This window comes from Colius striatus, chromosome 15 (genome assembly GCF_028858725.1).
Source record: "Colius striatus isolate bColStr4 chromosome 15, bColStr4.1.hap1, whole genome shotgun sequence".
In the NCBI taxonomy this organism is placed as follows: Eukaryota; Metazoa; Chordata; class Aves; order Coliiformes; family Coliidae; genus Colius; species Colius striatus.
In genome coordinates this window covers 19,384,912-19,409,397 of record NC_084773.1, presented here as the reverse complement: position 1 = coordinate 19,409,397, position 24,486 = coordinate 19,384,912, and the positions used below count along the sequence as shown (strand labels likewise).

At 41.9% G+C, this 24,486-nt stretch overlaps 1 protein-coding gene across 2 annotated transcripts in view; it reads right to left on the bottom strand.

The window, feature by feature from the left end:
* Positions 1 to 24,486, bottom strand: part of CHL1 (cell adhesion molecule L1 like) — a 128,773-nt gene that overhangs the window by 36,896 nt on the left and 67,391 nt on the right. For both annotated transcript variants that reach the window (XM_062008725.1, XM_062008726.1), the window contains exons 3-8: positions 14,782 to 14,972; positions 12,714 to 12,819; positions 10,947 to 11,137; positions 3,657 to 3,779; positions 2,406 to 2,576; positions 818 to 865 (exon numbers count right to left, since the gene is read on the bottom strand). In XM_062008725.1, the coding sequence (XP_061864709.1) occupies positions 818 to 865; positions 2,406 to 2,576; positions 3,657 to 3,779; positions 10,947 to 11,137; positions 12,714 to 12,819; positions 14,782 to 14,872 (730 nt within the window). In that variant the 5' untranslated portion in view covers positions 14,873 to 14,972. The remainder of the gene's footprint in view (positions 1 to 817; positions 866 to 2,405; positions 2,577 to 3,656; positions 3,780 to 10,946; positions 11,138 to 12,713; positions 12,820 to 14,781; positions 14,973 to 24,486) is intronic.

Below are 24,486 nucleotides of genomic sequence, written 5' to 3'. Positions count from 1 at the left end.
CTTGCCCAGCAAAATGAGGCCTTCCAGGTGTTTCAAATTGGGCAATTCAATAAAACAGAGACTCTCAAAAGCAATTTAACCAAAGAAAGTCAAGAGCTACCATATGAAACCAGAGACTCTCATTTTTATATATTTTAAACAAAAATAAGTGGATAGAAAATCGCAGGAACAGCCACTATCTGCCCTCTGCCTCATCCACATTGCCTGCATAAACCTCAGCAGAGTGTCTTCATGATACTGACCCACAAAGGGAAGAACACAAAGAGAAGGAAGATATGAATCCTCAGGTTAAGAAGTGCTTCTTTGTAGTGCTTACCTTTGGTGTCAGGCAGGGAAACACACAGCCAAAGAGAACCACCTCCCATCTACCGTGAGGTAGAGCTGAAGATAGGGACTACTAACACAGAGCACCCAAAGCCCTGTAAATCCACACTTTCAGCTCACCCTGGAGTAATGCAGAACCAGGGTGACCCTTCAGACATGAAGTCACGGTTTTGAACTGTGGGCACCCAATGTCAGCACCATCTTAACTGCCAGAAGAAGCTACAGAGCACCCAGGTGTGGTACCTGCTCTGAACTGATAATACGAGAAACTCAGGATGTTCTTTTCTCACCTAAGAAAAACACCCCTTTGTATTGGTCAAAAAGTACAAGATGAGCAAATTGTGCTCCATGGGCCCTAAATCCATCCCATCACAGTAAAAAAGGCTTCTGCAATTTATCTTTCCTTTACTTTTTGCCCCAGCAGCAGCTCACGTTTCGTCTCAGCTGGTAGATTCTCAGTTTAAAAGCTAAATAACAGATGCATTGAACTCACCCTTAGTAACTGCAGCGTTAGGTGAGCCTGAGTCATTAGCATGCTTAACTGAAATAAATAAAAGTGACAACCAAACACAAACATGCATAGTTGATATAGACTCAAAAGAAACAATAAATCAACCAAAGCAGAAACCTGCACACCCCACTCCCCCCAGCTGCTGCAAAAAAGGAAAGAAACAAAGAAAAATATAAAGCAACAGATGAACAACACATCTAAAAACACAAAGAAAACTCTTCATAGATGTAGATTATTCTGGAAAATGCTTCATGGGTGACACCTTTTTTCTGTTATTGCTTAACTTTTCCTCTATATGTTTTTTTATACCCAGTCCCTCAGCAGGGACTTGTCACAGGGTGGAGTGAGCAGTCTCAAGCTCAGTTTACAAAACCCTTTAAGTATATGCCTGATTTTTTTGCCTGCACCCCATCTCATGGCTTTGATGGCAAGATGCACATACTGAAATGTTTTGCTGGGTCACTGACAGTGGCCACACAGCCAACCTCCCCATCCCCATTTTTCTGTAATCTATCTGTGGAATTGGACCCATGAAAAAAGCCATGGAGAGCAATGCTTCATTTTGATATTTTTCTCACAATTATTATCCTAAGATATGGTTTAAGCAAGTATTAAGACATACAAAGCCACTATTAATCCTTTATCTTTTTATCCCAACAGGAAAACTCTCAGCATCATCTATTAAATATTAGGCTTTCATTCATGAAGAAAAATCTCTTCAGCCTTCTGGGCTGCATAAGCCCAAAGGTCAGAAGTATTAGTGAAACAGAAGACTGATATTAAGGGCACAGCAAGCAGTTCAAGTGATACCAGAAACTACTACAGACAAAAGAGATTCAAGCATGGGGGGGATGGATCTCCAGCTGGTATAAGCTGCCTTAGTTCCACCAGCTTCTGTCAGGCTTTGCTGCTTTAATGCAGTTGAGAGCATCCCCTAAAAGGCTGTTGCTTTTTTGCTTGGATATTTGTATTCTTTTGTTTGTTTCCAACACTGGTGGCTGTACACTCCATATATTCAGTGGCTTTATGCAGCTTCAATTAGCAGTTTTATATCCCATCAGAGAGATGTACACCAAAGAAATGGACACATACAATGATGGGACAGCAAACCCCACATACCCCACTGAAACACAGGGCCAGAGGCAGTACCTGAAAGTAACTCTAACAGATGTCTAACACTAACTTTCCCAAACACATTGCCAAACCAGGCCAGCACCTAGAGATGTGACAGCCACATCAGTCCTCAAGACCCAGAGAAGTCCCATCCATCGGTGACTAGCTGGACTGCAAGAGAAGCAGATTTCCCTTTTGCATCATTGACGTTCACTGGGGTAAGAAAGAAGGAAGAAAAGGGCACTGTTGGGACTTGACAGCTGAAAAAAAGCTTTCATCAGTTGAATTTAGCCCTTGGAGTAAGGTTAATAATGCAGGAATACGCACAGTAACATGTATTTTCTTCAGAGAGAATCACATCAGAGATAGAGGACACACATCTGCATTCACTGATGCCTGGAGAGTTAAGTGAAAAAAAAGCAACAGAAAACAAGAAACTACTCATCTACAGACTTACAACGAGAAACCTTCAGTGTCATTGGCATTTTCTGTACAATTGTCCTCAGTCTTGGGAACGCTGCAAAGCAACAATAATCACTTCGACTGTCGTTTTCCTCCACGTTTGCAAAGTAGAGATCTCCCTTAAGGCTCATGGAGACCCTTTCATCTTGTGGAATGTGCTGCAAATCTAGCAAGAAAAAATAATTACAATATGGTAATGATACTGAGCTGTTTCCCCAGTATGACTACAAATGCTCTCCTGTCATATGCTTCCAGATACAGGGTGTAACGCGGATGAAAAAGAGGCAGAAGACCCAAGATAATCGATGGATGATTTATCAACACTCCCTACACAACTGATAACAAATACTGTATATAACTACATACTTAATATACTTTTAAATAATTGATAATGAATAGTTGATAATAAAAAAACCACTCAGTACAACATTCCTGCTGAGGCAAAAGGATATTTGAGGCACCTCTCCCCTACACAAAGGCCTGTAATGATGACAGGGAGGTCACCATTTACAGCTGTCCCCCAAGCCAATCTCCCAAAAACTTTACTCTTTTATAACTACAGATTACAGCAGGGGAGTGTTAGTAGGAACTAAGGTTGCTGCATTGTCTCACTGTTCATCCAGTAGGTCTATGCCAAATGTATATATCAGGAGTAGAGAGGCTGCCTTACAAGACCAGAGGTTTAATGTGGCACCCTGTGTCTGCAAGTACTTGGTCAGCATCAGAAAGAAACCCTCCATGTTACAGAGACAATGCAAGTTACTTTGCTTCCCAAGAGCCAGAAATTCCTGCAGAAGACAAATGCTGAAGACTAAGGTGACAGAACCTTGTAAGGACCTAATTATACCTACCTGACAGATTTTTTCTTTCTTAGTATCATAAACCAACCATTAGTTTATGAAAAGAGGAAAAGCAATGACAGAAATAATAAATGGACAGATTTCATCCTCTCCACTGTAAGTGCAGCATTCCTCATTACTGATAGACTCATTTACTGGTATGTAAACTTGCTGACATCTCATATTTAAGAGTATGTTGTGTCAATGCACTCCACAATTTAACTTTGTGTTATGTGGAAATATATTTCCAGCCTTCATTTTTCCATTTTGTTTTTCAACATCCAGATCTTTTCCTCAGCCTTTGCACAATTACTATCCCCATCAGTTATGAATCTGTAATGAAACTGCTCTGGAGGACAAATACTTTGAGGCTCATCACATTAACCGTGTAAAAATTGCTTTCTTACCAATATTCATCCAATAGATGTGCAAGGGTGGGATGCCTTTTGGGGGGTTACAGTGCAAAATCACAGAATCACCATGCTCCACATCAAGGGGCTCAATTTTTTCCTTTGGGAATTTTGGTACACCTGTATGAAAGCAAAAAAGTTCCTCTTTTATTGTTACCTTTTCAAATTTTGCCCTTTGCTTCCCCCTCAATACAGTTCTTAGTAATACATAAACCTTAAAATCATCCTTTGCATCCCCTGCCTTCAGTTATTGCTGTTATTTACAAAGCCATACAGAGCAACAATGCATTTTACTAAGAGTAAGACATCCCTGCTAGCATTCTTCATAAGGTGCACAGACCATGGCACTGAAAGCCAGGCAACTGAATGGTGGTGTTCAACACCTACCTGTGGTGCCCATGAGCTTTGCTTGGGCTTTACTTTAATGCACTTACTTTCAAGGGCTTTCTGCAGCTCCTTTGTTTGTGCTGTCTGGAAGGGACAACTCAATGACACACAGAACCAAAGCCTAAGGCCAAGGCTGGCATAGAGGACTGTGCACTAACAGGTCTCAGGCTCTTCCTTGGAGATCAGAAACCAGTCTGGGAGTATTGCATGTTCCAGGAAGTCTTAGTTAAAAAGTGGTTCTCAAGAAGTCACTGCAAGTCAATGCAGGTGAGGACACACATCAAGCTATTCTGCCTTGTACCTGAAGTCAGCCCTATTCTTACACAACTCCAGAATCAGATGAAGCAGATGTCTAATTTAAAGACTAATTGCCTCCTCATTCCTTCAAGTGTGAAACCTCTTCTGGGCAGACCTGCAAGCTTTCTCAGCAAGCTTGTTTTTTGGGATGCAGAAGCAGGCTTTGCACAGAAGAACACCCAGGGGTGCACAAGGGCTGCACTATTTAGGCTGAAATATAGGTTGAATTATTAATGGATCAAGGACTTGTTTAGTCACCCAGAGCATCAGCACTGATGCCAGCAGATTGTTCAAAGCCTGAAGCACGCTTGGCACACCTGGGCAACTTCTCCAGTCTCAGCAGCCCAAGATGCAACCAAAGAGCATCCAAGAGGAGGGGAAGGAGAGCTGGGTTGGAGCCTAAACCAAACCAGGCACTGGGAGGCTGTGGCTCTGAGATTATTACAAAGAAATTAATCTGCAAAATGTAACCACTCCTTAAACAAGTTTAACTAAGCCAGTTTCGGGGCAGATTTTGTCTTCTGCTTTCATTTCAGGCAAGTTCAAACTAGCAAAAGTTTTGGTTCAGGCAACTGCATTCAGGAGTAAAATTATCAGTGATTAAACAGCAGAGGAATGAAAGCATCTTGGCTGTGCAGACTCAAATTGGCACAGTAAATATTGCCATCCTGGTGTCCAAATCATGGCAGGGAACCCTGAGAGCAAATAAACCATATGAAAGGGCAGTGGTTGGAGGCTCCACAGGACATCTGCAGTGTCACATTGCAGGAGTCAGGCAGAGGGAGGAGAGTGAGAAATGCAGGACAAGGACTCTGAGGAGACTTCATCCATTGTAGGATTAGTATACATAAAAAGAAGCAATCACCATAATGCTGATTGCCTGAATGCAGGCTCTGCATAGATTTTATCTCCAGGAGAATTATTAATATGTTATGAATTCTTAGGAGAGGTGAAATGCAGCTAATGAGTATTACCCACTTTGTAGGTGAAATTTCAGATAACAAAGGGAACTATACACTCATATCTATCATCTTTATTTTCCAATATAAAAGCCAGTTTCTTCATCTGAAGCTGACTTATCCCAAAAACACAGCACTCTCAACAAAACTTTAAGAAAGCTGGCTGTGGTGAAGGATAAGGGATTTCTCACTAAACCAAAGAGACCAGCAAATAGATTAATAGTGAGATCACTCACTCAGGACATTATTACAACTCATTTTTTGCCTCATTTGGCACAATTAAACCCGGGTCTCCAACATCCCAGTTGGATGCCATAACCACTGGTCTTCTCAGTCAGTTTCTGTAGTCAGTAATTACAGAATTATATAATAATATACCACATCTCACCAGGACACAGTAAAAACCATGGTCTTGGTGTCATTAGCTGTCAGGGCAGACATTTATCTCCAATGAATGGCCCAGATGTCTGTCTCTGGACTCCACTAGGGGAAGGAGTAGTTTGAACCCAGATGTCCTCCACTTCAAACAAGTACTTGAACCACAGGTGGTGGGGGATTGTAGGTTCTCTCATGCTGTTTTGTTTTGCTTAGTTCATTATGAAAAGCATTGAAAAACTTTGCTCTTCCCCTCCAATACACACCTTTGAATCATTCTTCTGAATCACTGAAGTGAGGAAAACTCATCTTCATGAGATATTCCTGAGAAAATCCTTCTGGAAAGCATATTTTCTTGCTGGGGTCCCATCAGTCCCAAAGACTAGACAAAAACCTGCTTCAGAATTCTGCATGAGGAGACTTATTAAGACACTACTACCACGTCAGACTTGGGCTCTTCCTCACTAGTCTTCAGCATATATATGTAGGCTTTTTTTTTAGCCCCAATGTTCCTCTCCTTTCATTAGTGGATATTCTAGAATCAATCACTAATGACTTGTGGCTGATCACAGAAACTATCACAGCTGAATTAAACTCCAAAGTATGATACAAGATTAATTGTGTTATGAAAGTGTTTAATATTGCATGGAGTTATCAATGCAGCACATGGAAACTGTAAAACTCACAACCAATTGATCTCTTTGCAGCAACACCATTAAAACTGTCATGTCAATCTTTCATGCAATTCCCCACGTACAGATATAATGAGAGGGGACAGAAAATCCAGCATAGCTCCAAGTGCTGCCTCTCACATCTCCATAACACAGGGGAGAATGACATTGCTTAATGACTGTGAGAAAGGTTGGCTGAAGGGCCAGCAGGACACAGCCATCAAGTGTCATGGATGAAACAGCCACAGAGAAAATGAAAAACTGCACACCTGACTTCTGTTATAGAGACATCTTCTAAAAGCCCAGAGATAAAGCTCTCAAAATAGTCTTGGCAAAGGCTTTGCTGCCCAACAATTATTTCCTGCCACGGTTGTACTGTGAATGCTGTACAGGACTCAAAAACCAGAATTATGGTGCTTTGACAGTGGGTAGAACATGGATATGGAAGATTATCTGTACTCAAAATCATTTGTGCAAAGAACCACACTTTGTTTAATCCCTAGAGTGACTCAAAGTTTAATGACTGACCTGTACCTGAGATTAGGCTGAAATACCACTGGCAAATCGGGCAGGCCACGAGAAATTTTGGAAAGGAGACTGGGAATGTATCATGTCAAACGTACAGGACACTGGTTTGGGAGGCAAGAGCTTTAAATTTTACTCCTATCATCTGCAAAGTCCCAGTGAGTTACTCTCTTCTGTATTATCTTCCAAAAAGGCTATTCCAAAAGCCTTCACAGTGTGTAACTGAGACCTGTTGGTTTAGTAGTTGGCTCAATAGATTTAATGACTTCACAACTTTCACATCTAGTGGGTTTTTTTAAATATTAACACAGGTTTTGCATTCTTTAGGAACTCTAGAACTACCATAGCACAGCCTTCCACTGGACATTCTTGGGTTTAGGTTGTTTCCATCCTCAGATCTTAGGTCTTTTGCAGCAGCTTCAGAAATAACGGGCATAAATCTTAACGCAGCCTACCATGAAGAGTCTTTTACACTACAGTTAATTAAAGAAGTTTAAACTGTACTTCTCCTTCCTCTGGCATTGGGCCTACTCAGTAATTCAAGCAACAGATTCCCTAGATACAAGAGTTGCTGCAGTCTGTGTTCTCACCATTTACATTCATTTTCATCCTGCATGGATCCTGTAACAATCTGCTCTTTGTAAGTGACGCAAACATGCAGAGATCTTCCTCCCCACTCTCCTTAACATCATCATATATAGGGGAGGTGTGGTATTTTCATTATGTAGGTGAGATTTAATGATCAATTTCTGCTGACACTTCTATTGCTTTCCTGGAATGATTACTGTGAGTAAACAGTCTTTTGTTCCACTTTTCAGCAGCAACCTTACAGACCCTGTATTCTTCTTCTGCAGTGTAGATGTAATTTATGAAAAAACCTGGCCTAGTCTGACTTGCTGGGTTTTTCTTCACTTCATTGGCATAGTGATTTGCCAAGTAGCTTACATTTTACTTGAATACAGCTGGCAAAGCACTGCCACCTCTGCATCATTACCATGAATGCATGTAGTGATCTCACATGTACCAGTCTCCGCTTCAAAACTTGTGAGTGAATAGAGGTAATTTATCCCCAACTCTTCTGTGTCTTCTGATTGCCTAATTTACAGCAGATCTGTGCACCAGCAGCACTCTTTCACTCCAGCACACTTGTAGACTATCCAGCACTTTAGAAAATCAAAGGTGTCTTCTATTAGCCTCTGAATTCTGATTTAATTTGCAGCATCTACATTGCACCATTGAATGAAAGAACCGATGGCAGAAGAGCATGAATGAAAGTAAATGTGCTGTATAGGTGTGGGAGTTGGGTAAATCCCTCTATTATCTGTACCATTTATTTATTTTCTAGATTCAGGATGTTGCATGTATTAGCACTAAAATTCCCCTCACATTTTATGACAACTATGTTTATTACTTCTCAACTGATTTGTTGCTAACTACCCCTGGTTTATTTAATATCTACTGAAGCTAATATAGATAATATTTCATTACAAGCAAAAATTATCTGCTCTGAGTACAGATTCAACCATCCCAAATACAGACATCAACTAGTTCTTGTGTTCCACTTTTAAGCATCTCTTTTAGTTCAGTAGCAAGGGAGCATCAGAATATTCTGCAGATGGAGGTGACATGTCTTCACTGAAACGTGACACTGAGGTCTCGAACTCTGCTGAAAATTAATGAGTCTGAGACACTTTGCTTAAGAGAAGTGATATTAACCCCACTGCCCTGGCCAGTAAATAATTATGTCCTGTCTAAAGCTCTGAGTAATTGTGTCACCCTCCTGTTCCCACCTCAAACTGCAGTTGACATCAGCTGCACTTTCTTACCTGCGGAGCCAGCTTACATCATTAGTTCAATAAACCTCATCCTAAAACTTTGTGCAGGTTATTATGCTATTCCCTTAATGCAACTGCAAGTTGGTAGAGTCTAAACTACATAGCAATACAGGTAACCTTGGTAATTCCCCACCAAACACCAAGCTACTGCATTAGAGAATACTATGCAATACAGTGCAATATGGAATACATTTCCCAAGGCAAAAAAAATCCATAAAACTGTCCAGAAAGAAAATAAATCACATCTTTCATGAGGAGCAATCACAAAAAAAGCATTTACATGGTGTCCTTAGCAGCCCACTCCCAGGAAATCTTCCAGCCCACATAATATCTTTTATTTGCACTGTGAACACAGTGCCTCAGCTCTTCCAAGCCCAACTATGCCCAGAATCATAGTAAATGTTTTTAGTTGGAAAAGACCTTTAAGGAGTCCACCCCCCCCACCTTACACTGCCAAGCCCACCACTAAATCCAGTGCCCTCAGCACCTCACCTGGGCCAACATCTAACAACTTTCTCAGGGGAAAAAGTTCTTCCTCAGCTCCAAGCTAAACCTCCCCTGCTCCTGCTAGAAAGGTTCTCCTTCAAACTTCCCTCTTGGAATGTCACATATTTTCATCCTAAATGAAAGATCAATTGTATGCTCCTCCTCCTATGGTACTTCCAGACTCCAAGTGCCTAAATGTAATGGTACAAAGCCAGTTGTGCCAACGTTGTCCTGATCAAGACCTTGAACCTTGTATCAGTAAATTTCATTCCACTTCTAAAACTCTGCTCTTTACAATTCATTTCCTTCTCTACCCTCCCTCTGCACTAGTGATACAAGGACAACTTTCTAGGATCAGTTATTTTCACCACTACATTTTTGAGCTCATTTCCCATTCAATTCCAAGTCTTTAATATCCTCCCTGTAAGTATTTTTATCAGAGCCTGAACACTACTAATGAACTCACAGTTGATTAGATCGCTTCCCCTTGAGCTTTCAAACATTTTGTCCCATCCTTTCCCCCAGCTTCTAATTTCAAGTTCCTTGCTCTGAGATAGAGGCCAAATTGTCCTCCAAATTTCTGGGCACTCAGTCACATCTGTTGAGTGGAAATATTACCAGCTTAGGACTCTTCCTGGCATTTGCTTTCCAGTAAATGCTTGGAAAGTGAATGCAGCACATAATTCTTCATTCTTTATCAAATCAGTTTCTCCAGTATTAGAGAGATCAGTCCAGACTTCAATCAAGACTTTCCCTAAACTAAGAAAGTGTCTTTTACAACACCTCCCCAAAGGGATCTGACTCAAATCAGCTTTAGTTTCCTCTGACAATGATTTCCCATTCCTTTATTGCCCACTACATTTTTAATACATTGATAACCCTGTTTCATTCCTATGCCATTATTTCTACCTTTCATGAACAGCTAATCTTTCAATACCATTACTGTGGTTAAGTGCCACTGGGCCATTCTTTCTGCTATTTGTTTTATCTCTCCAAACATTCTAATTTCTGTATTTTCCTGATATGTTGGCATCAGCTCACAAACAAATTCTCTCTGCCCAGATTAAGTAGAGAATTTACCAGGCTACAACTCTCATCAATATTTATTCTTTTTTTCTCCATAGAAAGAGAAAAGTATTAGAGATGAAGCATCACAAGAGCAGTGTCTCTAAGCAAATCCAAATCAGAAAAGAACTCTTGTGGGTTTTATGGCAAAGCAAGTGCTTTATAAAGGCATTTAAATAGTCAAATCAAAGCAAATAATGATTTTCTATCACTGAACATTCAGCTCTCCTGAGATGGCTATTAAAAAGTTTATACTAATTTCCCCATGACCCACCCTCCAGAGGCAAAGTGGGGCAGGCAGCACTCAGAAAGCAAAAGTAAGTAATAAATGTTTTCCAGATTAACACACCTGGGAAAACATCTACCTAATTGACCCAGTTGCATTTGTACTAATGAACGTTGGGAAGGAGCATCAGTATCAGCACTTGGAAACTCCTAAAGAGATGGTAATCAGTGGTATTGTCTGAACTCCTGCATTCAGAATCAATTTCTGTCCTGAAAACCAGGATTGAGATAAAATCATTCCAGGAAGCATATAAAGTTTTTCATTCCAACAGTCACTGAATAGTCACCAGTGATGTTTTACTATATAACACCTTAGGAATTACTTCTTGCCCATTTAATTTGAGGAAACACAGTTTCCCTCTTGAAACAAACAAACCAATCAACCGAAAGTAAAGCCCTTACTTGGAACAATTAGCTCAATTTCCTCTGACATGGCAGTTCCCAGCACATTGGATGCAAAGCAACGGTATTTCCCTTGAAAATTGGTGATGATTCCACGGTTTTGAATCACAAATGTTCCGGAGTTGTTAGACACAACTATCCTGGGGTCAGATAATAAATCAAATGGTTTTCCATCCTTCGTCCAGTTAAAGCTGAAAAACAAGGGTTACAAAGGACAGGTCACTGAACAGAGAGCACTGTGGTACAAAATGAGTGAGAAATGTGGGTCCTGTAGTGTACTGTTAAAATGACAAACTTGATGTCAGAGGAGTTGAGTGGTAAAATGACCAGCGTGCTGCTACCACTGGTGTTAGCTATTGGGCATGTCTCTCCTATCAGCCACTCTCCTTTTGGATAACTCACTGTGACATGAAATAAGAATACAAAGCTTAAGGCAAGGACAATAATTGAGGCCATCTGTGAAAGCAAGAGCCACAGAGTGAAAGGAACTAGGGGTTTGTGAAAAAGCTGTGTCTGCAGGAGAGCCGCCACTTTTGATGGGCAAGGATTGACAGGAGCTATTCTCAGCTTTCATGGGAGACACCATGGTTGGACCCAGGAGAACCTGAGGTCACTCAACTGAGTTTCTCCTGGTCCTCACATAGAATCAGTTGTAGTTTTGATGCTACTTGGATGTGGTTTCAATGAATGCTGAAGTAATTGGTTGTAGCTGATGTATCTGAAAGTCTCAGATGAAACTGGGCTTAAACTGTTTCAAAATCAGAGACTGTCAGAAACAACAGCATAACATGCAAAAGACATACCTCTTCTGATGTTTAGCAACATTGAAAGAGAATAAATTGAAGGCAACAGAAATGCACTAGCACTGGCAAAACTGCCTCGCTACAGTGTGGAGGGGAATACCACATACATTAAAAATACCAGAAAACTTGTCATTCATCTGCTGACAAACAGTGAGACAAAGGAAATTTGTTATCATGCTACAAATCTCCATCAGAGCTCAAGTAAAAATGATCAAATGATCTTGATAAGAACTAACAACTGTCTTTTTAAAGTAAGTTTAAGCTGTGTTGCGGAGAAAGAAGGGAAGGATTAAAGAGTAAAAATAACATGCAAACCAATGAGACGTTCCTGTGGTGAAAGTCTCAGGAGGAGCTTTTACTCTGTTATTATTACATTTTTTGTTACTCACATTTTCATTACAAATCCTTCCTTTTTACACTGGTGTAAAATACATAAAGCCTATCTTTAGATGTTTATTTGAATAACTCTTTATATGTATATTTGTAACATCACCACAGCCATGATGATGTTGGGTACAGACAAAGTATCTGATAAAATGCAAATGTGACCTCTGAATACACAGTTTAATGTGCTTGGTATTTTTAGGGTTGCTGTGGAAAAGGCAGAACAACAGCTGGGACCCTTTGATTACTATTACATACCTACTATCTTTTGCAGCACAGCCCAGACAAGCTCTTTTAAATCATGGGGTGAATTCAGCACATGTGAGAGAAATGAAACATCTCCCAACAAGAAAAAGGTGTGTTGATATGTATTCACAGAGTGAGTAGAAGTGATGGAGCAACAAAAGCTGAGTGACCTAAATAGAAAGCCAGACCTTGACCCTGCCTTATGATGATGAGCACATTGCCATAGATTGCAGACATTGCTATTCCTCCCCTCCTCAAGACTAGAACAATCTCTGGCAAATGCTAAAAGCAAACCCAATTTCTGCTTGCTTCTCCAGGTTAAAGCAGTACTCACATGGGCTGTGGATTTCCTCTAGCTTCACATTTAATTGTAAAGTCCTCATCAAAAGGGTAGGCCACCTGGGTGTGAGATTGCTCTGTGATTGTTGGAAGCTGTGCAACTGAACACAAAGAAGTACCAGGTTAAAACACCATTCAAGTAAAACTGTCCTCTGCTCAGGTCCTTTCTTTGAAAATGACAATGTCAGGGTTGTCTTAGTCCTGCGAAGAGTGAGAGTTGCCTTAAAGAAAAGGGCGATTGTCATCATCTTTATGGCATTGACAATACTCTCTGCTCCTCAAACTGAATGCTCTTATTGCCTTGGCAGCCAGAGGAAGGCTCGACAACACTGACTGCATTCAGCCAGCCCCTCACAGGCATCATCTGCACATACCTCCATGTATGACCAACACATCCAGGGCATAGGAGAGCTGAGGCCATGCTCAAACTAAAGCCAAAGCATGGTTGTATGGCCTGGTAAATTTATTGAAGTCAATAACTGGCTTTTTAATCCAGAGACACAAAGATGAAGTAGCAAACTGCTCTCCTCTTCCTGGATAAAATTGCCAGGAAATCCATGGACTGCAAAGATGACTTAATACCCCCTCCTGGGTACAGCAGGGGAAGAGCCATCACCAGTCACACAAGGATGTTTCACTAACTCTTTTTTTTTCTAAGGGAATTAAAGTGCTGTGAATGTCCATGTAACAGAGCTGCACGAGGGAGAAGGCTCCCTGCAGTGGAGCTGGGGATAATAGGATCACCACATTGTTATAAACAGCCAGGAAGAAAATTAACATGCTCTTTGGTTTCTCTTTTAAGTCCAGGAAGCTCAAAGCTAGAGGGAAATGTAGTATCCTGCCATACCGTGTGGTCTCAAAGCCCAACACATCCAAGCCCATCGGCTTCACTAACCAGACATAATTCCTCTTTATTACAAAATAAAATGCTTCATTAAAGCAAATTAAGGGCTAGGTGGTTCCCTCATGTAGGTACAGCAAAGCACTGGATGCCCAGTTTGTCCTGCAGACTACAGTCCCAGCTCCACTTTTACTTTAAGCACAAGGAGCTATGGCTGTGTTTTCTTCCAAAACAACCCTTCTCCTTCCAAATACTGTTAAAGAAGTTTGGATAGCTTTAGAAAGATCCCCTATGACCTGTTTGATTGCCTCTTCTTTGCAGCCCAGGCTACTGGCAGACTCCAGAGTGTTAACAGCTCATGGTAGGTCCACACGATGTCCTGAGACTAGCCCATGTCCCTCTCGGAGGCCATAGCACTCAGAGCCCCACAAGCAGCCTGTATTTCTTTTCCCTTAGGTTTATTTATTTACTTTTCCCCACCATAATTCATAAACTCCAGTATTGTAGAGCACTGCTTTGTTGGTTCCCCCTTTCCTCCCAAAAAACCAACCCAAACTGCAGTTTGCAACCCTCCTGGTTCGTTTCTGTTTGGAAAATGCAAAGCTTGGGAGGTCTGGGCTGTACTCCAGGTAGCAGGGTCCACTGCTTTTATTGGATGCTCCCTATGAGCCTCATCCCATATTTTACACGTGTCCTGAAACCACAGCAACTGTGTAAAACAGGCAGTTTGAATGCATCACAGGCAGAGAGGGATAAAAGGAGGTGCTCCCCAGGGCAGTTTCTGAGGCGTAGGAGATACTTCTCTGGGGACTAATGTACGCCCTGAGACACACACCTGCTCCTTTTTCAGACTGAAACAGCAGGTTGTGAGACAAGTCAGTAAGGGTGTATCTACATCAAACAGGCTTCAGGGAGATTCAGAGCCAAAATGAGGAATTTATGTGAAGGACAAAACCAAACCCTCGGAGCTAAGTGGTGTGTTGGATTGCTAACACCAGGTACATGTTGTTATTAGACATTTACTACATTTAAACAAGTTCAAACAAAAGCAGCTTGCATTTTAATCACATCTGAATTTCCCAAAGGCTGTGTTCTGGCAGAGTTAAATTCAAAATGGAACAAATGAAAAGCAGCATATCATATTTTTTGGAGAAAGGTTAAAAACCAAACAAGGGATACCAAAGCAAAAGAGCCAAGTGTTCACTAAACAGCTACAACTCACCTGATAATGGTATTTCAATAGCTGCTGACAAACTCAGTACAAAGAAAAACAGGCATATGGTGATCCCTTTTGTGCTTAATAGCATCTCCATCACTCTTCTGTAAACAAGGAGTCCAAGCAGAATGAGAGATACCTTATGCTTCCTCTCACTGTCACTTCAAATCCGATGTTAAGGACGTGAAACTGAAAGTCTAGTGAGGGAAAGAAATGGTCAATGTTAGCTTGCAATATTAACTTGGTTCTAACAAGGTTACTCAATTACAGCAGTGCTCCAGGATTTGCAGCTAAACTGCAAATTGCACTAAGTGGTCCAATTTCCCCTCCTCTCTCCCCATCCCCTGGCTTTGGGAAGGTCCTGTATTGCATTTCTAACCACAACACCCATGCATGGAAGTTCAAATCCATTATACCACAGAAGCATAAGCATTTTTTTTTGCTTTCCAATAAAAGCAGGGATGCTTTAAAAGCTGGTATATTTTTAATCATTCCAGCTCATCAATTTTTCTAATGAGAGTTGTGTAAGTTGGAAAGTAATGTAACAGATCTAATGAGAGAAATTTGGTACACTAATGACCTTGTTCATAAATCTCATCTGTCTTTTATCTTTCTTTTAAAGGATCTAGTTTAGTTCATTAATGAAGACTCGAACATGAAACCTTTGCTTTTACTCTATAATCCCAGAACTACTATAGGTTGGTTTTACACGATCCATTATACATCCTCAGGTTCTGCGTTAAAAGGTAAAAATGTCAGGCAGCTGCCAAAAGGAGACATATTCAGCTCTAATGAGCATTTAACTGTAATTCACAGAGGAGTAAAGGAGAGAATTCTACAAATGTGAGTGTATGGATGATTTCAGCCGTCAGCATCATTCACACTATGTCAGTGAAATGTTAACCAGTGTAAGGTGGTTTGTACCTATGCAGCTCCTTGCACATAGCACTTATGGGACATCAGTCTCAAAAGAGTTTAGACATCAGCTATCAAGACAATTTTGAAAGAGCAATCTTCAAGACAAAGCTACTACAGTAAAGGTAAGGACCAACCTGCTGTCAGCCCAGCCCTGCATGGCACAATGAGCTCTGATCCAAGCCACTGAGTTCACAAGGAGAGCTGTACGTCCATGGCAATGTATTTCCAGACTAAGCCCAGCTTGCACACAGCTCTCGGATCTTTGCACATACAACCCGGTTAATCCACAGATCAGAAAAGCAATCCCAGGATCACAGAGAGCAGTTGGCACGGGGGGGGGCAGGCAGGAGGTGGGACCTAGGGATGCTCACCCTTGCCCAGCACAGCTGGATCTCTACAGAACAAAGGCATAAAGCAGAGGTTTCCCCCTTTGACACATTCCCTCTCCCTTCAGCCCTCAGAGATGAGCAACACACTGAGCTGTGGCCCTTTCTCCAGACATTAGCAGGATCAGTTCGGTTCACACGGTCACTAGTTCATGAAAACTTTCCAGAAGTTAATGTCTTTGAGGCTGAAATCCCTTGGTGAAGATTGGAATTGGCCGACAAGGGGGCAAGATACAGACACTATAATCACATAAGCCTCATTTGTTTAGAAATGAGGCTAAAAAACAGATGTCTTATAAGTATCTTAGGCACTGAGTATTCACTGATGGAAGAAACTCACTAATCTGCTTAGTGCCTCACTCCACAGAGCAGGACCAGGACCCACTGGCTGCGCTGTCACCCCCAGGTTGTGTCTGGGTACAAGTCAGGCAGAACTGAGCAACATCAGCAAGTTCTGTTTTGTGACAGTCAGTATTTCTCTCAGTCTGATTTCTCCTCGCTCTGATCCGTGAGCCATAGACCTTTCCAAACCTCAGACGGATAAAATCTGGGCTATATCACTGCATGGGGGGCTATGCACGACCCTCAGCCACACAGCAGCCACAGTCACTGCACTGATGGCTGCACAACTTCTGTCACTGCAGCACTGTGCTACCCCATCTTGCCCTACCTGCTCCCAGCAGATGCTCAGCTCCAGATCTGTGTCACTGACAGTAAAGCAGATGCTCTGATAAACAACCCCTTTAGCCACACAAATGCAATCTGGGCTCATAAAAATCTGACCAGTGTTACTGCATGCAGATGGTACTTTAGTGCCAGGGAAGCCCTCTTCTCCTCACATCTGCTGAAAGCCCTGGGGTGTGGATGCCAACCAGAGGAAGGGGAGCTAAGATTACAGGAGGTGTGCATCTTTCTAAGGCTGAAGACTGGGGAGTTGGAAGTTCCTTTTTATGTGAATGTTATAAAGCATTACATAGTCAGATTAAATTCAAGAAAAAAAAACCAGGAAAACAGCTTGATTCCTTCATCAAACCCATTAGCTCACGAGCTTGCATTTTGGTTTTTGGGTTTTTTAATAGAGCTACAGAGAGTAAAGAAGAAATGCACTGAATGCAAAGGCTATCCTTCCTCACGTGGCACGGCAGGACTTGCCTCTGCAGGCTGCTGTAATTAGTGGGTCTGTCTAGCACCTCGCTCTTTTTCCCTGTGCTGAATACTAATGCAGGGGCTGACAGCAGCAGCATTTGGAAACAGCCAGCACTTGGGGCCCAACCGTGCTGGGCTTGTGCACAGCAATAGGGTCCTTCCAAAGGCGCTCAGAAATCTCCCTGCAGCTGCACTTCACCTCTGCCATTTTATTCTGTGGCAGTTTCCATGGGGTACAGTCCCAAGGTGATGCAAAGGAAGCAACAATATCTTTGGAGAGGTACTTACCTAGTGATACCTCTCCAGCAAGATAAGCCTCTAGTTCTATATATTACCCCAGTGGAGTGGCAGAGGCTTTACCCCAGCTGTGCAGTTATTGTGGAAGGCTCACACTGACTGCACATCTCTGGACTGTCTTCTGTGCTCTGCTCTAGCCAGGTGAGACATACCTCCTCCCCACAGAGACTCATGTCAGGCCATTAACTTCATTTAAGGTGATGCATAGACAGAGCTGCCCAAACATTGGGCATTTAGTATGGCTGTCACACATTTGGATGTCTCACCAAGCCTCCAGCTCACAGCTCAGCTGAAACTGCCGAGTTCCTGATTAAATCACCAACCTTACCTTTCATCTCTGCTACCCAAACAACCTCGAGCCCCTTCCTAAATGAGCAACGTCAGACACCCTGCAGACATCCTGGCCTTAAGAGCAGCTGTGTACCCAAACTTCAGGCAGCACCATCTTTCACTCCTATCATCATTAAACTCCAAACCAAAATTTCTCATCTCCTGCCAGTTCCCAGCAAACGAACAATTTAGCTCAAGTGATCTGGAGAAACAAATGAGGTATCTGCACAAGCACTTGGCAGCCTTGGGCAGGTTTCAGTCACACTGGTGCCAAAGCACAGTGCTCTCCTGAGGTCTCAGAAGCACCAGTGAGCAACCTGCAAGGTCTTGACCACGGTAAAAAAACATCAGTCCCACTCTCTGAGGCAGTGTATTGGATCGGTCTCAGCACTTGCAGTGGGTCCCTGCTTTTCCCCAGGAATTTCATACCATCCTTTGTTCTCCCAAGGAGTCAGCTGCAGCATCCTTTGCACCAGGGAGATGGGCAAAAGCTTGCTGAAGAAAAACCTTTCCCACACACAATGAATGACCATGTATGCTCCTCAAATGGTACCTTTGTGATCCCTCCTCTCCCTTTTTCTTTCTCCCCCCTCCTCCTTCCATTTCTATCTTTATGTTCTCTTTTCTCTGCCTCAGGCTTGAGTCAAGTAATTTGAATTCACTGCAAATACTTATCTGTAGTTCCTTACCTGCAATTCATTATTTACTGCTCTGTTCAGTTAATAGTAAATACTGATTGCTCTAAGGACAGCTCATTTGTTTGTTTAATGAGCTGCCTTTAACTTACAGTGAGGAAATCTTTCAAAGTATCAGTTCCAGATCCTTTTCTTTTATACCATTGCTTCCAGAAGCATGTAATAAAAATATTGGACAACTAAACAAGGGGAAAAAAAAAGCCATTTATCTTATAAACCCAGTGAATCATTTTCCCTACATGTAATTACTACATTAAAATTCCTCATAAATAGTAGCAGGATGACAGCCAAAATTCCCAGATTACTGGTCTACTGCTTCCAAGAGAAATCACATTGCACTACTAAATATGGCATCAATCTCAGCTACTTGGTTCCCCCTTAAAACATCTAAGATTCGTTCACTGTTCAAGTCCTGTACAGCACAAATATTCCTGAAAGCACGGGATTTCCACAGCTTAATACTGGTACATTTCTGAGCTGACCTTTCCATTAGCTAGAATCAGATTTAATTTCTCAGTGACATATATGTTACCATATTGTCAAATAAAAGCCTCTGGTAATTGGGAATTACAGCCTTTGGGGTAGCAGTAGCTACAGAATAACAGACAAAACTCAAGGAAAAAATTGCTCCCTGGTATGGGAAACAAAAATGTGGGGTTTTAGTTACATCATACATTGCAAAGTGACTGTATAGCAGAGTAGTTAAGTACTCTCACTCTTTCTTGGATGCAAACACAGAAGGAGAAAACAAACCCCTAGATACAGTCCCAAATGTCGCTCCCATTCCAAAGGAGCAGCAGTCCCTGCCCAGCTGAGGGCGATGGCTGCAGTGCAACCCCAGCTGACAGTGGCATGGGGAAGCTCATCCCCTCTGCCTGTGTCCTGTGGAGCCCCAGATGCTGCAGTTGGGATTCACCTCAGTGAGCACCAACACTTGAGAACCATTGCCTCGGCCTCCACCCCTGCAGGGCTCACAGCCCCAGGTCAGTCTGGTGTGCCACCCACACACTCTCTGAAGGCACATTTCCTGAAGCCCTGCCACCTTTGAAGGCCTCTTTGGTGAGGCTGGTGGTGTGAAAGCTGGAGAAGACAAGACTTGACCAAAGCTCATAGACCTTGGGTGCTGAAGAATTTGAGATGCTCCACCTGCTTGTTTCCACTCCAACTGCTCTGAATTGCACATCCTGGTTCAGGAGAGACTGCAGCTGACACCTATAATGACAAGGACTTCTATTTAGAAAGCATTCATCTCCTCCCCAGTGAGCCACCACATCCATCTGCATGCCCATGTCCCCACTCTGTTGCAAAGCTTCCCCATAAATGGATGGCAAAAAACTTGTGAGGCAAGGAAATGTGTTCAGTGTGGGACAAAGTGGTCCTCCAGTAGCTCCCAGATGAAGGGCCACAGTCCTCTGGGATGCAGGCTGAGTCCCAGGGAGCACACATTCTTAGTCACCTCAGCTCTTTTCCACACCACAAGCAGGAATATGACCCTACTTTGCTAATTAGCAAAGGAAGGTTGAGATTTATGCTAGTGGTTCTTGTTCCCTCTGTACATCCCCCTACATTCAGAGTCAATTGTGTTTGGAAAAGATGAGAAGGAATATTCATAAGGACTCATCATTTTACTTCAGGTGTCAATGTTCTACATAGCTTTTCCCCTAAAAGCTTTTTGACATGCCAGTGTTAGTACCAGGGAGAAGATAACCTTCACTTGACTCTATCCCAATCACCTATTTTGGGATGTTGGCAGCTCTCAGAAAAGCAGCCTGTGATACATATGCTGGAGGTGATTAAAATAATCATCCAAATCAGAAAGATGTTCTTCCTTCCATGGTTAAATATTTCCAAGTAGACTGTAGCACATAGACATGGAGATTTTTTTTTAGATGCAATTTTGCTCTCAGGAGGTTTAGTGAGACATGTCTATGTATTATTTATCTTGTCAAAGACTTTATAAACATTACTGGATAGCACATGTGAAGTAAAAAGTTTTCAGTGCAGTTAAACAACTTCCACATTATTTCACAAGATTTGTGTGCTTCAAATATGATTGCAACTATTATGCCTTCCCACTTTCATAATCCATCACTCTTTCAGTTTCTCTAACCACAAGAAAGGAAAAAACCCCTCTAAAATGTGATAAAACAAATATAAATAATAAAGAAATATGTAGACAAGGCTGTGAAATGTTTTACTCTAGCACAAGCAGCAGTAAAACATTCAATTCAATAAACAATGTATTAGAGAATTCATTTCCCTGGGAGAAAGTTTTAAGAAATAAACAGGGGTTTTGGGAGCCCAGCTTGTCAGGTTCTGGTGTTCTGGGAGAGATTTCTGATGCCAGGCAGGCAGAGCATGTCCCCAGGCAGGCAGCCACAGCAGGAGGATGGCTGGTGCCCGTTTCAGAGCTGGCAGTCTGCTACCACCCGGCTGTGACCAACATCCCAGTCTGATGTTTGTGCTGATTATGTGGAAATTCAATTTATGCAATTTCTGTCTGAGATCTACCCGGAGCTGAGCAGAAGCTGAACAGGCATATAAGCATCTTCCCTTCCAAGTGCCTGACCCTTGGAGAAGGCAGCCAGCATCACTTACCCGTTTTTGCAAATAGTCCCTTATCTCCTCCCAGCTGGCCCCAACAAAATCCTACAATTAAATCTCAGTAGACTGCACCCTATGCTCAAACCATTTAAAAGCTATTTCTAAATGGTTAATGATTGCTCTTGGTCATCACTCTGCCCTTGTAAAGGCACAGCAACTCACAGAGCAGGGGGGTTGGACTACATGATTTCTAAAGGTCCCTTCCAACCCCTACCAGTCTATGGTTCTATGTTCTGATTTGTTTCCTGCACTCAGTAGCTGAAGCACTGTACTACTCAATCACAAGAGTACAAAGACTGTACTTCTGAGCTCTAAGTATCTTTCACATGCACAATGACTGAAAACCAAAGGTGGTTTGTAATCAGCACAAAAGATTTGCTTGTCAGGAGTCATCTGCTGGCATTTGCCAACATGAGCCTCCTTCCTAGGACTTAGAGGTGGTTGCCACCAAGAAATTTAAGATCTTTAGGTTTTCCTGAAAAAATAAACAGATTCCTTACTGTCATTTCACCAATAAGACTCCCACAAACTAGATTATCTGAATACTTCTCTTGGGGGGGTTTTTTCCCCATACATCTTCCAACACGCTCCATTGGATGGCTCCTTTCACATCAGTGAGAGTTTGGTTTATAAAAACAGTGTGGAACTGAGCAACATTTCCAGCAACACATGACATTCAGATTCAATACATAATTTGTCTATACTTATTTTTGCCAACCTGCTCCACACACCTAACATGGACTGGAGTTAGCTCAACAGAGGGTCATTTCTAAGCTTTTATTTGAGATGGCTTGGCTTAAAATTCCCTATTCTTTATTTGCTTCTTGTGAAAATTAGCGTAAGTTTAAGTCAGGGGATATTTGACAAAACCACCAATTAATACAAATTACACAACTGCTGAAAAAACCTTCACTTTTGCAGCTGTGGATGTTCAGAATGGAAACCTATTCAAAAAGTAGCAGCTCTGCAAAGACTGTCAGGAGACCACGTTCATCAGCCCTATCAGATTAGCTCTGATGGAAGCTCAAAATGCCTCTGAGTAGCCCTTGTAATAAAAACTCCAAAGAAAACCCAGTGTGGAAATCAATACCTGGTTTAGCTTTTTCATAACCAAAGAAATAGATGTTAACTGTGAATGGTACATTGTTTATGATGAATCTGTCATTAAATTTTAGTTATAACATTATTGACACAGCACTTCCACGTAAATTGAGATAACCATTGAAGTGGTCATTCCAACCATTAGGAGCACATAAACCTGAATAGCCTGCAGCCAAATTCCTCTGGATGGATGTTCTTAAATATGTGATTAAATACAAGCATCTGTATTGATTTAAAATGAACAACAGGGCTTAACAACAAACGGGAGATGAGGTCACACACCAGAGCTGCTCTGGCTCAGTCCTCCCAACAGGGCAGATGATGGTGAGCAGCAGCAGGAGTGCAGGAGGATCCTCTCCTGGTACATACATCTTCCTCACCTTTTATAGCTGCTCAGAGGCTTTCTGAGCCTAATGCTGCATCTAACCTTTATATCTGTGATTGCTACCAATGGGTCTTTCTTCCACAAATTTAAGGACATTTTTCTTTTTCCTTAGTTGGTTTTATCTGTTGACCTCCGTCACCTGAGATAAGGAGTCTCTCAACATGTACAGTGTGAAATTTGCTGTTTCATAAGCTCACTGCTTCTCCTTGTCTACAGGTCACTTCTGACTGTGCAATTCCCTGTATCCCCCCTCTTTGCAATCCACAGAGCACCAGTTTAATAACAATATAAGCATGCAGTGAGGTAACTTCCCAGTTTGCTCTCAAGACTTTCTTCTCTGGCCATCTTCACTGCATGTAAAATCATCCTTCCCCAGCGGACTTTTAGACTGGGTGAACTAGGCAGCAACTCTGAGCAGTGGAAGCCCTGGGCCACTATAGCATATATATCTAGATGGGTTCTGTAGACACAAACTTAGCCTCTCCTTAATGTGAAACAGTGCATGTCTTTACCTTCATCTTCTTAAAGCCTTCTTCAGCTCTACTGTGGCAGCAGCTGCTCTTTGAGGGGAAGACCTGGATTTAACAAAGTGCACTGGAGCTGAATATAACTCATCCTGCAGCATAAATTGTCAGTGTACATGTTTTTCAGACTTCTGATAAATCTACAATAATTTACTTAGCAAATGTCTAAGGTATCTAAAATTGAAGCTGAATTAAAAATACCAGGATGAAATTTTACATTATATTTCTTCACTGCACTACAAAGTGCATTTTACATAATGCAAGTCACAATAAGGTTCCTGGTTTTATATACAGGCACATTTACAGTTGTTAGAGCACATTTGTCTATTGTATCTCCTTTTCTTAAAGGTATGGCCATACATTCATGCATTTTTTTTGTTAACCAATGAAATCAGGTAAATTATTCCAGCACAAGGGGGAACAGAGGATGTAATAGAAGAATGTTGTATAAGAGAGGAATGCTGTGATAACGGCTTTTCACATACCTACAAATACACAATGACAACAAGTCCCCCTTGGTGGCAACAAAACAGCACAGAGTTGAGCTTTGCAGATACATCTAAATGCACACCAGTCTGTTAAAAACCAAATTGCAGTCTGACGCTTTTGCCAACATATATTTCCTTGAGATAGCACATCTCCTCAATGAGCTTACTGCATTTCTGGATTAAACTAGTTTTATATTAATTGAAATCTTCATTAGCAATTAGCATTTCAGCTCATAGGTCTGGCATGAAGCACAAAACAAAGTACAGTTTGGGCTGGGTGACTGGGAGTGACAGCGCATCAGCCACGCACAAAGGCAGTAAAAGCAGGTTCCAGTTTTTTTTCAGATGAGGCCGCTAATGACAAGCAGAGGCAATGCAAATTCTCCTGAATTTCAAAATGAATTTGGGGCAAAGGGGCTTTCTTCTTTTGCATGCTCATTCTCCCTCTTCCAAAGCACAAAATGCAACAAAATCATGAGCTTTTTCACGTTATTAACAAACAAATGTGCTTTGGTAAAGCAACACCTCCTAGGAGAAATTCTGCCTCACTTTGAAAACCCCTCTTGGAAACCAGCTCTTGTCACTGATAGTGATAGTTTTAGCCATTCCAGCTCCTGCTCTGTAGCACATCAGCAGCCACAAAGCCAGGCAGTGCCCTATTGAATTGGAAATGTGGGCAGGGCATCTGGCAAGCAGAGCTCCTTGCAAGCCTGGAGTCTAATGAGATTGTTCATTCTGCATGAAGTTCAGTGCAAACAGCATGCCCTCCTCCCAAATGCATATGCACTGGCTCTCCCAAAGTCTGTCATGGGACAAATCCTACACTCTATCAGGTAA